Genomic DNA, 15,883 nt, shown 5'->3' on the forward strand with positions numbered 1-15,883 from the left:
GGACTAGTTTCATAGGCACAGATGCTACCTGAGCTCAGGTCAAAAGCAGGGCCAAGATAACGAGATGCTGGGCAGAGGGCAGCCCTGCCTTCTCCATATGACCTGAAGTCTGGCCGGCCCCAGCACTGGCTCTTAGAAGATGTGGGGCGGGCGGGACAGCTGGGGGATCTGCTTGCTCTTCTGCTTGCTGCATTTGAAGAGCAAAGGCCCAGAACCCTCCCAGTAGACGCTGCAGCGGGGTGGAGCCAGACACCCCACGTGCGGGATGTTTTGAGGGCTGGACAGAGAGGAAGGCAGGAGCGCAGAGGATGTGGGTATCTGGAGACGGCTTAAAACTGTTCTTCTCCCAGGGGCACTGCTAGCCCTTCCGCCCAGGACCCATCACTCGACCCCTTCCGAGCTCCATTACAACCCTTAGCAAACACTGTAAGCAGAGTCCCGAGCCCCGCTGCCCAAGACACGGCCTCGCTCCCGGGGAGGCCTGGACCGAAAGACAAAACGTGCTCCCTCCCGTGCTGGAGGGAGAGGCAGCCGTTTCGGTGGAGGAGGAAGCCTGGAGCAGGCTGGCCAGTGGGCAGCTGGAACTCTGCGCGCTGGGTGACCATGGGCTGCGGGCCACAGAGCAAACGTCAGGAGCCGAAAGCCACTGTCTGCGGACGTCAGGCTTTGGCAGGGGTCGGGGGGCAGGGATCGCTGCGCTGTACGATAGAGGCCAGGCCCGCCTCCTCGGCTCGGACGGATCCTGGCTCCAAGCCTCGGCTTTCGTTCGGCCAGCGGGGCGAGGGACCGAGCCACGCTGTCTGAATCCCGGACCCCAGCCTTCGCCGCCGCGGATCTGCGCAAGCGCGGCCCGCCGCCTTGTGGGTAATCTCGGGAAGCGAGAGGAAGTTGGCGAGAGGAGCGGCTAGAGCGTCCTCCCCAGCTCGTATACTCGGCGGCCCTGGCGGCTAGAGTGTCCCTCCTCCCGGGAGCCGCGTGTGACCTTCCCGCCCGCGGAGCGATGCTGCCGGCGGCCGCTCGCCCCCTGTGGGGGCCATGTCTCGGTCTTCGGGGCGCCGCGCTCCGCCTCGCCAGGTACCGCGGGCTGCCGAGTACTGGGCGTGCAGAGTGGGGGTCCTCGGCCGGCCACTGATGGCTCAGGTCGGGGCGGCGGACGGGAGGAGACCCCAGCTCGTAGGGTCCCGGCGGGAGTGTGGGGCGCGGGGGCTCCCCGCGTGCCGACTCCCTAACCATGCAGGCCACGGAGAGTGCCGGGGTGGCCCCAGATGACCTTGGACGGGTTATTGCCCCTGTCCAGGCCTCAGTTTCCCCCGCAGCCCAGTGATGTCCACTGATAGGACTCCCATCAGTGCATCCGGCGTCCCGCCGTCAAGGGACCCAGGTTCTGAAAAGCTTTGGGTAGCAAAATGTATTCAAGTAATTACCTTACCCCCGTGGGCTATTACTGTTCATTCAAACCAGGAAGTTAACATTGTGGGTAGCATGTTTGCGATAATTTTGTGGATTTCTAAGGTTCTTGAAGAATGTAAAGTAGCTGGGAAATCCCGTTGCTATCCACGTGGACCCTTGAGTCTGAGAACCCTGGGTTGGGACCTGGGAGCTAGACCTGAGCGCATGGTGCCTGCATGCTTGGACTTTTGTCACCTACCTGTGCCAGGCTGATGGCTCTGTTTGAATGGGGTCTAGGCAACAGGTGCCGGGTGTCTGTGCAGTGCGGCTGATGAGATGCAGCAGCCATCAAAGGGGGGAAGCCCTCGCCAGCGCACCCCTGGATAACGCCCCCAAGGAGTACCCCCCCAAGATCCAGCAGCTGGTTCAGGACATTGCCAGCCTCACGCTCCTGGAGATCTCAGACCTCAATGAGCTCCTGAAGGTACAACGGGCTGGGCCTGGGCACTGAGGTCTGGGCCCTTGTCTTGTTCCTGGTGTATTTGGGGAGTTTAGTAAATTGTGGCAAGTGTGCCCCCTGGGTGCGAGGACCGTGCCAGACTGGTTCCTGAGTGTGTGTGATGTGCCAGCCCACTTCTGAAACTGTTCTCTGGCCCTGCAGAAAACGTTGAAGATCCAGGATGTCGGACTCATGCCGGTGGGTGGCATGATGCCTGGTGCAGCCCCTGCCGCCGTGGTCCCCGAGGTAAGCCCAGGCTGGGGTCCTGAGCGCAAAGGCATGTTTCTCTGGTGCCCGGTTCCCATCTTGCTTCACGTCATGTGGCCAGATTTCTCTCAACCTTCATCTTGGACCTGTATCAGACGACTTGCGAATGTGTGTGTTTTTGCCTGTGGGCTCCCCATCTGCTTCCTGGGACCTCCTCCCTGCAAGGATGTGCGGGTCCCTGCCCACTGGCGACTGTGTTTCTAGTGGAGGGAAACAGACGATGAGCCAGATGAGAGGAAAAAGACAGAACGAAATTATGTTGAATAGTACAACATCGTAAGTGCTGTGGAAAAAAAGGGAAGAAACTTGAGGGGGCAGGTACAATTTCGAGAAAGGCCATGGTGAGCTGGTGACATGGACATGGGAGTAGCTGAGGAAGACAGCAAGGCTTTTCTGGCAGAGGGACGGTGGGCACATGAGGCCTGTCGGGGCTGGAGAGGAGCGGGAGGTGATGGGCTGCTCCATTCTCTGGCTGACAGGTAGGTTCGGGTCTCTGCGAGGAAACCAGGTTTGAAGCACACGCTGATTGGGGTGGGGGGAGGTTTGTAACTTTTGTTACAAAAATATTATCCACAAGTAGAAATAGCACAATTACTCATGTACTGGTCACCCAGCCTTAGTAATAATTAAGGTTTTGCCATTTGCCTCACTTGTCCCTTGAAACTTAAGGCACATTTCTGCTCTGTTCTTTCCTTCCTCCAGCACATCTCCAAACAGGCATTTTCTCGTGTAGCCAGGAGCCATTTGTACAAGGCCCAGAATTAGTGCTTTCCTGTCCCAACCTATTCAGATTTCTAGAGCTGTCATGCCCAGCCATCCCTTGTTGGTCACTTGAAGGTGGAGCTGAAGCTGGTTGTAAATTTGTCATCGATGCATACATAACCTTGGGCTTGGCCGAGGACTGGAATGGCACTGCTTTTCCGTGACGTTATTTTATCCACAAAGCATGTTAGGTGTCACTCTTCCTGTCTCATAAGTTATAGTTTTTAAGGGATGAGGGAACTAGAGTGTTGGTGGTGGGGGGAGGAGGCAGTTTTAGAACAGCATTTGGAGATGGAAACGTTTCTGCGTGATGGAGCCAGGTCTCACCCAGGAGTGGATGAGGCAGGGAGAGAGCACCCGTGGGCAGGGGCTTGACCAGTTGGGTGACCTGAGCCTGTCCGGTGGCATGGCCTCCTGCTGGAATCGCTGGCTTTGCCAGGCTGTCGGCCTGGGTCTTGCCATTGGGGTTACAGGATGGGGTGGGCTGGTCCAGCCATCCTTCCTCAACTTGCCACCCCCTTTCCCCTTCTCCCAGGCAGTAGAAGAAGACATCCCCAAACAGAAAGAACAGACGCACTTCACCGTCCGCCTGACAGAGGCAAAGCCGGTGGACAAAGTGAAGCTGATCAAGGAGATCAAGAACTTCGTCCAGGGCATAAACCTCGTGCAGGTGAGTTCCCCCCCCAACCCCCTCCTAGGGCGGGCTCGGTCCAGGGACCCGGGTCTGGTGTCTGACTTTGCCTCTGATAGGCAAAGAAGCTGGTGGAGTCCCTGCCCCAGGAAATCAAAGCCAACGTCGCCAAAGCCGAGGCTGAGAAGATCAAGGCGGCCCTGGAGGCGGTGGGCGGCACCGTGGTTCTGGAGTAGGCCAGCTCGGAGGACTTGTGGACAGGGGTCCCAGGGACCTGGGCGAGGCCCCGCCAGCACCCAGGCACAGCTTCCGGGCGGTCTCGGAGCAGAACTGCGCACAGCCACCACGTGGCAGCCCGCTCTGGGACAGGCGGATGGACCTACTGAGACGGGGAGGGGGCGGCAGCTGCCTGTGTGAGCTCCGCGGACTCTGGACCGCGCCTCCCGTCCCGCGCCCTCTGGTGGTCGCTGAGAAGAATACATTGTTCAGGCGCTGAGTGTGCAGTGGTGTGTGGGGGGTTCTCCTTGTGCAGGGCCGGTCCTCAGACCGCACAGCAGGCCACGTTCCCTGGGTCGCGCCGTGGGGATCTGGGCAGCACCCAACCTGCCTGGCGGCGGCAGGTGCCACATAACTGGTTCCAGACCTTCACCCAGGAGCTGGGTGTGCGGTGCCTGCCCAGTTCGTTTGTGAACCTTGGCGGCCTTACTGAGGCCTGTTCCGAGGCAGTGGCGCAGCCCGGCCCGGCAGGCGGGGCTGACGTCTGGGTCCCAGGCAGCCTTGATAGGCAGCCCTGCAGCGCTTGGGAGTCACTGCTGTTCTCGTGAGGCCCTTACGGGGGCTGGGTCATGGAGGGGCGAGGTGAGGGAGGTGGCCTGGTGCCAGGGGATGGCATTACAGATGGCCATGGCCACCCCCTGCTGCTCAGGGTGGTCCTGAAGCCTTGCTTCCAGGACCCTCAGCAGAGCCAGGGAGGGGGCAGGGGAGTCCTTCCCCCTCTGCCCTTGGCAGGAGGCCGAGACTGGCTTTGAGCATCCAGTGGTTCCTGTGACCCCCCAGGGGTTCACCCCCTCTGGCCTGGGTCTTCAGGTCCCGCCCCTGGCCCCCTCCCTTGGCCCTGTTGGAAGAATGACCTGCAAGCTCTGTTCGGTGGGACCAGAGGAGGGTCTATACGGCTGGGAGTGCCACCTCTGGCTGGGACGGCTGCCACGTGGGCCTTCCCAGCACACCCCACACCGCCTAGGGTCCTGTCCTTCCCCAGGACACCCTCCTGGGCCTTTTGTAGGAAGGGACCCAGGAGCAGGCAAGGCTGCTTCCTGACCCAGAGAGCCTCACTGGCCAAGCCTGCAGCCACTCTGAAGAGTTAATGATTCTCCATCAGCAGATCTCTGGGTGTGTCTTCCCTCCAGCAGGTGGCCGCTGGGCCGCTGGGGTTAAGGGTGGCCTGCTGACCCAGCTGCCTTTCCTGGGGGGAGTGGGCCGAGCTCACGGACAGCCTAGACCTGCAGGGTCTTTCCCAGGGAACCAGGGTGACAACTGGGACAGTGGGGCCATCTGCTCCATCCTGGACTTGTTGGGAGTGGCTGCTCAAAGCGGGTGACCCTGCGCCTCGGGCCATCTGGCCAACCGCATTCTGCCTCCAGTGTGCCAGGCTGGACGGTACTTGAAGGTGTCCACTTACCCTCCACCTAACCTTGCAGATACCTGAAGGTGCTATGCAGACCCAGGCTTTTTGATGGGGGTCCTGGCCTGCCACCCCAGCTCCCCTTGACCTGCAATGCAGGTGGCCCATAAAGAAGTGCATCACACTTGCTAATGGCCCTGCCCTGGGGACCACCCCGGTGCTTGGAGCCCCCTCACCTTGGCCCTTAGGCTTCTCACTGGGAGGTGGGTCTGCTGTGTGTCCTGAGTTGCTCTGTTAGCGCCCACCCAGTACCTTACAAGATCCCGTCAGATCCAAGCCTGAGTTAATATTCTGCATCTGTCCGGGCTGCTGAAATGGACATGGGGCAGCAGAGCCAGAGCTGGAGCCGATTCATGCTTCTTGCCCCCCACAGACCCCGTTCCAGGGACCTCTGTGTCTACCAGCCTACCCACGTGGCCCTGTCCTCCCTGCCCAGGCACCAGGAAGTGTGCGAATGCCACAGAACAGAACCCAGGCCCCACATGAGAGCCTGGGGTAGGCCTGTCCTGGGGCCTGGGCTGTCCCCGTGACCCCATCACCCCTGACCGCTGGGCTTATGCATAGGTCTGCCCGACGGTCTGAGATCTCTGCTGGGGCCTTTCCGAGTTCCCTGACCCTCAGTCTCTGTGCATTTCCCACCCCCAGGATTCTGACTGCTTTCTCAGGAGTTCATGCATTTCAGCTGCTGCGCTTTACATTTTCAACCTTAAAATAGCTCTTCAGAAGTTCCCACTCCTAAGCCTCTGCCATCCCTTCCCAATTTGGGATCAGTCTTTGTTCTGTGCAGAGCGAGCACTGGGGTTCCCCTTCCAGCAGCAGTTCAGGACCCGGACTAGTTGTGGTCCCCACTACCCCCTCAGGGCCTGGACCAAGGCTTCCTGGGCTGTCACAGTCTCAGGACCCCAAAAGTCTCTGTCACTTCCACTTCACCTGTTTGCTTTGTAGTCAGGAGACAATGACATCACCCTTGGGCTGATCACAACTGGGACACCTAGTTCACTCACTGGGGGAGACTGGTGCAGGCAGGAGTGAGCTCGGTGGACGTCGCCCGCTCCCCTGGGACTCAGCCTGGTACCTCACCTGCTACATCCTAGTGAGCACGCTAGCTCTGGTTTTTCAAAAAAAGTGCTATCTTTTAGGTATTCGCTGTGAAAGCCACCTAGCTGCTGGGTGACATTTTCACATTTCCTTCTGGAGCTTCCTGTGTCTCCCACCCTCCCCTCTGGGCCACTCTCCTCCCCCACTGTGCTCCCATGCCCCCCCAGCCTTGTTTTTACCTACTTTGCATTCTCAATAAGGCAGCTGCCCTGTGGCGGCTCCGACCCCCCCCCCCCCCGGCCCCCACATTTCTGGGGTGGACACCACCTCGGAGGCCAGCTGTTCTCTTCCCCAGCTGAGGACCTCAGGGTCAGAGGTCTCCTTGGGGTCCTAAAAGATCCAGCTCCTGAGTCTCTAAGTGGCTGCTGTAGGCAAATGGGTTTGCTCACACATCCTGTGCCTCCCACACAGCTGGAGGACCGGCGTGCTCCTAGGTTCAGGGGACCAGGAGTGGTTTCCCCAGTACCCCTCCCCCTTCTCCCTTGGGTTGGGGGCTGCAGTGGCCAAGCTGGGTCCTAGGTCCTTCCCTAGGGAAGGGGTATGGCTCAGCCCCCTCTGAGACTGTAGGCTGCCTCTGCAGAGAACCCTGGGTCCCAGTGGCTCTGCCTGAAAGTGGCCCTGGAAACGGTTGGACTTCACTTTGCTCAGCGGCTGCGCCTGCGGGCTAGGAGCTCACGTGCACTTCCTGTTGTTTGCTGGGAGGTGGGGGGAGCGTGGGAGACTACACGCAGGTGGTAGCCTCCTGCTGGGGCCAGGCAGCGGCAAGCAGCCTGCTGATGGCCATCTCGGGGAGCCCAAGCCCAGGACGCCGAGGCCCAGAACTCTGCCTCCTGGGCCTCCTCCAGGGTCGCTGCCTGGGGTTGGACTTTGCTGGGAGTACCGGATGAGGGCGGTCTCTGGGGGGGGGCAGCGAAGGCTGGTCTCCGACTCGCCTTTTGCCCCTAGTTTTCCCGAAAGCCCCAGTCTGGCCCCAAGGCGGGCTTCTAGTACTTCTTGCAGCTGCACGTGTCCAGGGCGGATCCCGGGGCCTGCCTGGCGGGGGTGGGCACTGGGAGCGGGTTCAGATCCGTGGCTAGGCGGGGTGTTTGCGGAGGCCGGCCTCCGGGAGGCGGTGGGGGGGGGAGGGGGACTGGCAGAGCCCCGAAGCCAGTCCTCGGCCGTGACCTTCGGGGACGTGCCCTAGGTGTGGTGTGGCCCTAGGGGAGGGCCAGCTCCGGGTGGGGAAGGGACGCCAGATTCTTAGGGCCAGTAGGACAGCCCCACGCAGTAGGCTCTCTGGGGTCCGCGCGGCCGACGAAGGTGGGAGGTGGGACCCACCCGGCTCGGCTGCTGGGCCGCGGCCGCTTTAAGGCCCGGGGCCCGCCCCCCACGTCCCGGGGCGGGGTTTCCCTGAACACGCCCCCAGCGCCAGCTGAACCCCGGGTCTAACCACGCCCCCGGGCCGCGCGGGCGCTTCGGTGTGCGGGTGGGTGGCGAACTGCTTTTTGAACCCGGCGCGGGGGTTGCGGCGCGCGCTGAGGTCGGGAGCTGGATCTACGTCCGGGGCTGGATCGGGCCGAGAAGCCGACGCTCCCCGGCGTCCGCGTCCGGGTATGGAGGCCGAGACGCGCGTGTCGCGTTGGTATTTTGGGGGGCTGGCCTCGTGTGGGGCCGCCTGCTGCACGCACCCGCTGGACCTGCTCAAGGTGAGAGCGGCGTGGGCCGGGCGGGCGGAGGGTAGGGGCCGGGCTCCCAGCACACCCAGGCCACCCACGCCCGTGGGCACTGACCAGCCTGACCCTTCCCCGCATGGAGGCGCTGGGAAGAGGTCGCCAAAGGTCTGCTGAACCCCGTCTGGAACAGCTTCGGTGTCCCGCGCGTCTCAGCCCGCTCCCGTGGTTGGTAGCGCCGCGCTTTACTACTTGTGTGACCTTAGACTAGTCACTTGGCCTCCTCGATGAGCCATTTTCTCCTGGCACCTCTGAGGACCCTCGTTCTACCTGGTTACAGTTGGGTGGTTTTGTGGGGTGCCTGGGCTCTAGCACACCCAGGGCATGGACCGAGCGGCCCCCCTGACTACTGGGGTCCTGGCACACACTGAGGGAGACGGAATGAGGGATGTGGCCTGGGTGAGTGGGGTGACACAGGCACCCTGCTTTGGGCTGCTTCCCTCTGGACTCAGTGGCACCTGGAAGCCATGGGCCCTGCGTGCATGCAGGACCTGCTGGAGGAGGGTGTTTCTCAGGGCAAGAAGCATTCACACTCTTTTATATATTTTTTAAAATGCTCACGGGGCAGAATAAGACAGAGCTCCCCTTGTCTCTGGGGCCAGCCAAGGGGTTTGTTTTCTGCCCCTGTCTCACCACAAAGAACAAAGAAGAAAGGGCCAGAGGCACAAACCATAGCCTGCCCAGGGGGCCCACCCCAGGGAACTTGCTCTGTGTCATGTGGTGCCTGTGGGCAAGGGGCAGCCACCTGGCCACCCCTTCCTTACCCTCACCCAGAGCTGTCTGCTGGCCCCTCAGAGGGATTGGCTCCTGTGGCCTGGGCTGACCCGGAACCCAGCTAGGCACCCCGTGCCCAAGGGCGAGTCTCTTTCAGCTGCATTTTTGCTAAACAGAGATCACTTCTCTAATTAGTAAAAATTCCACCAGTAAAGGCAGGATTAGCAGATGTGGGGCTGGAGCTTATAGCCCCGTTGGTGTGCCTGAGACCTGGCTTGTCCTGGGAGTAGCCCCCAGGGCCGGAGAGACGGCCTGGCAGAGCGAGGCCAAGCCTGGAGGGTGCTCTGACCTGCCCTTTGCAGAGAAGGCGTGACAGTGAGCAGGAAGGGGCTTTTCTGTTTGGGGAAGGAGGAACGACTTCTAGCATCTTTTATTAGCTTTCCAGATGGCCACACAGGTCCACACGCTGCCGACCCACCACCCAGAGGGTCAGCTCACTGTCTCTGACCAGGAGTGGGCACAGCCTCCAGGGGCCCTGGGAGCCCTCCTCTGCCAGCGCTACCCTCCTCACTTGTCCGTTGTCCAAGGCCCCTTTGGGCGTCACTGCCCCTTGCCCTGCCCCAAGGTGCTGCTTTGCTGCAGAACTTGCCAGGATGGGTGAGCGGAGGCATGCGCCACAGGAGCGTGGCCACTGGTCGGGGAGCGTGTGGCCCCATGCTGGAGTGTGGAGCCTGCCTTGGAGGGAGGCCCTGGCTGTGGTTTTTACCTCTCAGCAGAGTCATTGGAAAAATTATTTTAAAGCTCCTTGATCTTTCTTTGCCTCATGTCCTGGCTGGGGCCTCACCATCTCTACTTGCTTGGACGGGAGCTGCTGCCCTTGTGGCCGCCCTGTCCCCGGGCCCGATGCCCACCGTCCTGCCCAGCTTGGCTCACGTAGCCGGAGGACAGCCTTTATGGTATCAAGCTGGACACCCACCCCTGCTGCCCCACCACCCAGAGCCCCTAGGCGGAGACTAGAGCTGGGGGTCACCCACTGAGCTCCTTAGTCCTCACAGCATGCAGAGAGAAACTGAGGCATGGGTCAGTAACCTGCCTAAGCAGGCCCAGCCAGGTTGTGACTGTCAGAGGTGGCCTTTCCCCTTCACCCTGGTGAATCCCACCTGCCTCTTCCAGCCACTTGTTTGTTTCTTCAGGCCCTCTCTGAGTCCCTATAACTTTGTCTCTCCTGAAAAGTGGATATGGCTAAACAGAGGGGCTCTGCAGTCACCCTACGGGCATCCTGCCTCAGTTTCCTCATCTGTAAAATGGGGCTGAAGATCCCTGCCCATAGCAGGTGCCTCGAGGACTTGGAGATGTGTGCGGAGTGTTTCTCACGGGCCTGGTGGGTGCATGAGTCACCTGGCATTGTCACTTGTAAAACAATAGTGTGGAACAGAGGTTGGTGCCAGGCGTGGTGTGGCTTCCCAGCTCCACGCCCCATCTGGGTGCCCTCAGGAGGCCTCTCTGCCTCCCCATGCCTTGGTTTCCCATCGCTAAGTGGGGTACAGCACCTGGCTCTGTGGGGGACCTCGTCTGGGTAAAGGCTGTGGAGGAGCTCTCAGAGCAGAGCAGGCTACGGGGCCGGGAGGGTGGCCACCTGGAGCAGCTGTGACCCCTCCCCCACAGGTGCACCTGCAGACGCAGCAGGAGGTGAAGCTGCGCATGATGGGCATGGCGCTGCGGGTGGTGCGGTCCGACGGCGTCCTGGCGCTCTACAGCGGCCTCAGCGCCTCCCTGTGCAGACAGGTGCCTCAGGGCCCCCCGGCTCCCAGGGTGCACCCCCGTCAGGGGCTCCCAGGGTGCACCCCCGTCAGGGGCTCCCATAGGACCCGACCCCAGAGCCTACAGCTGGTATCCCCCAGGCCACCCCTCCTACCCGCTGGGGGCACCCCAGGGCCATCGAAGCAACTTTCGCCTTTTCAAGGCTGCTTGGGGGAGGAAGGAGCCCCGAGGCCCAGGGGGCCGGCGACACTGGGTGGGCACAGGGCATGGCGGTGTGCGGTATGCTGCCTTCCACCTTCCACAGGGTCAGTCAGCCCTGCTCTCACAGCTGGCCTGAGACGCCACTTACAGATGGGGAAACTGAGGCCTGGGAAGGGAAAGGAGAGGGTGCTGGGCTCTGGACTCAGCCAGCCCCAGGTGTGCAAATTGGCTCAGCCACTTGCTGGCCACGTGGCCTTGGGAGGGTTTCTTGATGTCCCTGTGGTTCCCAAGTGATGACCGTGTGCCTGGATGTCTGGGGTGGGGAGGGCCACAGGGTGCAGGTCGTGCCCAGCACCGTCCCTCCACTTGCACCCTTTGAGCTGGGCCCCTTCCCCCAGATGACCTACTCCCTGACTCGGTTCGCCATCTATGAAACTGTGCGGGACCAGGTAGCCCAGGGCAGCCAGGGACCTCTGCCTTTCTACAAGAAGGTGTTGCTGGGCTCCATCAGTGGTGAGCAGCTGGCGGGCAGGGGGCCGGGGGGCGGGAGGGAGGGCAGGCGAGGGTGTGCTCAGGCGGGGCTGCCAGGGCACTGCGTGTGCTCACATACTGGCTCCCGCATCTGTCGCCCCAGGCTGCATTGGAGGCTTCGTGGGCACTCCTGCGGACATGGTCAACGTCAGGTCAGTGCAGTCCCCCACGGTCAGGGTCTTTCCTGTATCCCCTGAGAGGACCAGGGCTCCGCCTGGACAAGCCACTCAGACCTTGGAGTCCTAGGCATTGGGTAGGGGGTGCCGCCGGGGCTGTGGGCGCGTGTCTGGCCCCTGCTGCCTGCCTGAGCGTGTGTGGTTGTTTCAGGATGCAGAACGACGTGAAGCTACCCGCGAACCAACGTCGAAAGTGAGTCGTGGGGCTGAGGTCTGCCCTGGGGTGTGGCTGGTGGGTGCAGGCCTAGGCCAGGGAGGGACTCCCAGGGGCCACCTCACCTGTGGGTCACCTGGTGGCTGCCGTGAGCATCTGTCCTGGAGTCATGAGGGGACCCCGGGACCTCTGAGTCTCCTTGTGACGGAATCTGGGGTCGGGGCTGGATGGCAAGGCCCAGGGGCCCGTCACTTTCCTCTCCCTCTGCCTGCACCGTGCACACGTTCCCATGGAGGACACTTTAAAGCTTAAGTGAGTTTGGGCTTTTCAAAGGGTTTCAAAGCTGGGTTTTTTTGGTGATAAAAATGGCATTTTTCATGAAGTCCAAGACACTGTCAATTCTAAGGCTGTTTATGGATAGACACAGCCCTTCAAATCCAGGCGTCAGCATCAGCTCCGGTGAAACGCCAGCCCATTTTCCACTGTCTGGCCGGAGCAAAGGCCATGGGGAAGGCCGACTGAGTGAATGCGGTGGGAAGCGCCAGGCAGCAGGTCCCATCCTTCCGCCCTCGGTGGCAGCCCGCAGACAGGACTGGCGTCAGAGCTGGCAGCTCCCCAAAGCACTTGGTGCCCAGGTGTTTCCTTGTGGAACCCAGTGGAGCGTCAGGTGCTCAGGTCCCGGAGTGGGGAGACTACTCTGAGCTGTCGGAAGAGGCCGTTGTCCCTTGGCCTCTGCGAAGCATCTTGAGAGTCTCGTGGCCTGTGATGACGGCGTGGCTCTTCCCAGGGAGAACCCTCCCCAGGGAGCCTGTGGTCAGGGAGAACCTCACATGGGCCCATTCTGTGTCCCCTGGCAGCTACGCCCACGCCCTGGATGGCCTGTACCGTGTGGCCCGAGAAGGTGAGAGGAGCAGGCCCTTTGCATGGCAGAGGTCTGGGGCAGCCTCCAGCCAGGACCCAGGAGACGGGCCTGGGGAGGCAAAGGAGGGTAGGGAGTGGTGTGCAGGGCCTGGGGGGAGGCCTGAGGGATTTGGACGGGCACCCAACACCCCCTTTCTCGGGCAGAGGGTCTGAAGAAGCTGTTCTCGGGTGCGAGCATGGCGTCCAGTCGAGGGGTGTTGGTCACCGTGGGCCAGGTAGGGCTTCTGCTGAGGGTGGGGCTCGTGGGGGGCATCTGGGGAGCCCTGCCCAGTCCTCTGAGAGGAAGGCAGTGGCCACGGACCACAGGTGGGCACTGGGGAGGTGGGCACAGGCAGGTCAGGCGTTTGACCTCGGGCAGGCCCCTCCCTGTCTGGGCTTCACCTGTCCACCCAGTTACGGTGCTTGATCAATCAGGGTGGGGTCGTTGTGGGCTGCTGTCTGCTTTCCCTGGGGCTGAGGGCCATCCCTCGGGCGCTGACCCCCCCACCCCCCCACAGCTGTCCTGCTACGACCAGGCCAAGCAACTGGTGCTCAGCACAGGGTACCTGTCTGACAGCATTGTCACACACTTTGTGGCCAGCTTTATCGCGGTGAGTGCCAGCGTGGCGAGTGCCAGCGTGGCATGGCATGGCGCGGGTGGGGCCCCGACCGACCAGCCTTGGGACCGGAGGGCCCCTGGCGGGGCCGGGGCTCAGAAGGCAGGAGGCTCTGGCCGAGTCTGGGGCGGGGGTATCCCTCTCCGACTGCAAAAGTGGGTGCCAGGGCCGGGAGAGCTCACGGGACCCCAGTGCCCAGGCTAGGGTGGTTCCTATTGTCGCCCCTCGTTCCCGGTCCTGCAGCCCTTGGGATGCATCCTGGGGGTGAAGGCCAGGGGCTCTTTGGGGCAGGCCTCTGGGAGCTGAGGGGTCCTTTGCACCCTGCCTGGCAGGCCCATTGGTGATGCTTCCACCCCCCCTAACCCCCCCAGGGTGGATGTGCCACATTCCTGTGCCAGCCCCTGGATGTGCTGAAGACCCGCCTGATGAACTCCAGGGGCGAGTATCAGGTCAGTGGGGGGCTGGGTGAGGGACCGGGTGGGGGCCACCCCACACCCCGCTGCTGCCAGGCCCCGTGGCCGCGTAAAGCCATGTCCTTGTCCTGGGATGTGGACAACAGCTGTATCTTCCTATGCCAGTGACCACATCCTTTCCAGTGGCCGTCCCCAGCTGCCTCCGAGTTCGGCTCTGTGCGTGCTTTTCAGTCAGATTCTTTGACACGTCGTTCGCAGAGGCTGCAGGGTCACGGCAGTGCCCGCCTGGGGCTCCCACAGTGTGCACGGCTCCGGTCTTTCTGGTGCTGGAGGCCTCACCAGGCTGTCAATAGCCACCCACACACCGTGGGCGCCCGGTGGGGCAGCCTGCCACTGGGTGCGCCTTCGGGGGTTCTAGCTTTGCCTCGTCAGCAGTCAGGCGGTCAGCAGGCGGGTGGCTGTGACCTTTTTGCTCACATGTTTTCCTGGGTTTACCTTTGAACGTGCCAGGCCACGCTCTGTACTAGTCATCCATGTTACACCCACGTGTTAGCCAGCGGGGCCACTGGCCAGTGCCAGGGAGGGGTGTTTAATTTGTGCCTTTTGAGTGCGAAGCAGCTTTTCTTTTTATTGCTTTATTTTCCATTTTCTGCAGGGTGTTATCCATTGCGCCATGGAGACTGCAAAGCTGGGGCCGCTAGCCTTTTACAAGGTTCGGGGATGGGATCCTTGTGGCGGGGGTGGGGGCGGGGTGGGGGTGGCTGGGCTGGGTCCCTCCCGGCTCTTTTCACTTTCCATGCTCCTTTCCCCACCCAGGGCCTCTTGCCTGCTGGCATCCGCCTCATGCCCCACACCGTGCTCACGTTTGTGTTTCTGGAACAGCTTCGCAAACACTTTGGTATCAAAGTGCCATCCTGACGGGGCTGTGGGAGTGGGTTGAGCTGTGCCCAGTCCCCAGTGCCAGCTTCTTCCAGAGTCCAGATGAGCTGAGTGCTGCCCTGAGCCCTGCACCTGCCCGCAGGGCTCCGGCCCCCCCTCACGCCTGGATGGAGCTCCCTCCCGTGACCACAGCCCCCCCAAGCCCTGTAACTTCACCTCCACCCCCCACCTGACTCCTCTCCCCCAGCTCTCCCCGCCTGCTGTCCTGGCTGCCCTGCTCTGTGTGTTGACAACTCGCTTGGAGGGGAGGCGTCTGGGCCCCACTTTTGGGTTTCCTCCCCAGTAGGCAGTTAACACTGGAGGCAGGAGTGCGGGCCGCCCAGGCTTTCTGGGGTCCCCTGCCCCTTCTCTGGCCCCCAGGGTTTCCTCTCACTGAGCAGCTGCCTGAAGGCGGCTTCCAGCAGCACCGTCTTCCAGCAGCTCCCTCGAGGACCTGGGTGGCAGAGTAGGGGCACACACCCCCGCCATCCCCCACCAAAGTGCGTGCATGTGAACTTCTATCCTAGGAGAGGGACCATAGCTTTTCTGACATTCTCAAAGGTAGCTGTGTCCCCGCAGCTCCTGGGCCAGTAAACAAAGGAGGCAGGGAGGGTCTGAGCACCCCTCCTGCACCAGCCAACCCCCAGTTGCTTTAACACTTAAGTTTCACCAAAAACCTCTCGGAGCCAAGAGGCCGCTGCTGTCCTCAGGGAGTGTGCCGTGTCCCTCAGGCCATTTGTGCCCTCCCTTCCGCTCCCTGGGCAGCGGTGAGCCGTGGTGTGTCCTCAGGACCCCTCTGTCGATGGTGGTCACCCCCAAGGCCCCAGCAGCTGATCAGCCAAAACAGCACCGCCCAGATTCTGCTGCCAAAGCAGCCTGTCCCCCCACAAACGCGGCTGGGGACTGTGTCCGTCTGTTTCCCTGGGCCCCTTTGGGATGGTGTCCCTACCCCGGCAATGGGCCTGTGTGCAGGGACGCTAATAAAGGACAGTGAACTGCTTTGAGTCTGGTCCCTGCATCCCAGCTGCTCACTGGTCTGCGTGCTGCCTTGCTGTTGGGGCAATGAAGAGCCCCCTCCGCACCCTCCATGGAGGGTTCTCTGGTTTATGGGGGTGCAGGGCCCAAAGGGGGAAAGAAGCCACAGCCCTGACTAGATACATGGAAAGGCCTGTGGGCAGAGGAATTGGGGATGCTGGGGCAGCAGCAGCCCGAAACCAGTCTGCGGGGGCCGAGCGTGCAATTTGAGGGGCGTGGTCCGTGTTGAGTTCCCAGATCCACGTCACCACAGGCCCCACAGGATCACCCCTTCCCGGCAAGCCCTAGGGGGCATCCCTCTCCCAGCTGCAGGAAGTGCCCCATGAGTCAGTTTTGTATGCTGACTGATTGTCCAGCAAGCCCAGAAGAGGCTGTAGAGACCCTGGTTCCCTGGAGTGCAGACCCTCAGACAGACTGGACAGGAGCT

At 61.9% G+C, this 15,883-nt stretch overlaps 2 protein-coding genes across 2 annotated transcripts; both read left to right on the plus strand.

The window, feature by feature from the left end:
• The first annotated feature begins 861 nt into the window (after positions 1-861).
• MRPL12 (mitochondrial ribosomal protein L12) lies at positions 862-4,044 on the plus strand. Its single transcript, XM_033089041.1, has 5 exons — positions 862-1,074; positions 1,687-1,873; positions 2,051-2,134; positions 3,453-3,587; positions 3,668-4,044. Exons 1-5 carry the CDS (start codon positions 1,001-1,003, stop codon positions 3,782-3,784), a joined length of 597 nt encoding a protein of 198 aa, XP_032944932.1. The 5' UTR covers positions 862-1,000; the 3' UTR covers positions 3,785-4,044.
• Positions 4,045-7,459: 3,415 nt separating this feature from the next.
• On the plus strand, positions 7,460-14,992 carry SLC25A10 (solute carrier family 25 member 10). Its single transcript, XM_033091356.1, has 11 exons — positions 7,460-8,012; positions 10,416-10,535; positions 11,111-11,225; positions 11,347-11,395; positions 11,571-11,612; positions 12,431-12,474; positions 12,639-12,709; positions 12,992-13,084; positions 13,462-13,539; positions 14,159-14,215; positions 14,320-14,992. The coding sequence occupies exons 1-11, from the start codon at positions 7,920-7,922 to the stop codon at positions 14,419-14,421; spliced, it is 864 nt and encodes a 287-aa protein (XP_032947247.1). The 5' UTR covers positions 7,460-7,919; the 3' UTR covers positions 14,422-14,992.
• Positions 14,993-15,883: the final 891 nt, after the last annotated feature.

The sequence above is a fragment of the Rhinolophus ferrumequinum genome, chromosome 21, assembly GCF_004115265.2.
Source record: "Rhinolophus ferrumequinum isolate MPI-CBG mRhiFer1 chromosome 21, mRhiFer1_v1.p, whole genome shotgun sequence".
NCBI classification, from domain to species: Eukaryota; Metazoa; Chordata; class Mammalia; order Chiroptera; family Rhinolophidae; genus Rhinolophus; species Rhinolophus ferrumequinum.

What these genes read in the sequence shown, in the direction of transcription:
- SLC25A10 (XM_033091356.1), top strand. Translation starts at nt 7,920, where the DNA reads ATGGAGGCCGAGACGCGCGTGTCGCGTTGGTATTTTGGGGGGCTGGCC. An exon ending in CCCGCGAACCAACGTCGAAA is followed by an intron (nt 11,613 to 12,430) that starts GTGAGTCGTGGG and finishes GTCCCCTGGCAG; the next exon opens with CTACGCCCACGCCCTGGATG. An exon ending in GTACCGTGTGGCCCGAGAAG is followed by an intron (nt 12,475 to 12,638) that starts GTGAGAGGAGCA and finishes TTTCTCGGGCAG; the next exon opens with AGGGTCTGAAGAAGCTGTTC.
- MRPL12 (XM_033089041.1), top strand. Translation starts at nt 1,001, where the DNA reads ATGCTGCCGGCGGCCGCTCGCCCCCTGTGGGGGCCATGTCTCGGTCTT. An exon ending in GCCGCGCTCCGCCTCGCCAG is followed by an intron (nt 1,075 to 1,686) that starts GTACCGCGGGCT and finishes AATGGGGTCTAG; the next exon opens with GCAACAGGTGCCGGGTGTCT. An exon ending in ACCTCAATGAGCTCCTGAAG is followed by an intron (nt 1,874 to 2,050) that starts GTACAACGGGCT and finishes CTGGCCCTGCAG; the next exon opens with AAAACGTTGAAGATCCAGGA.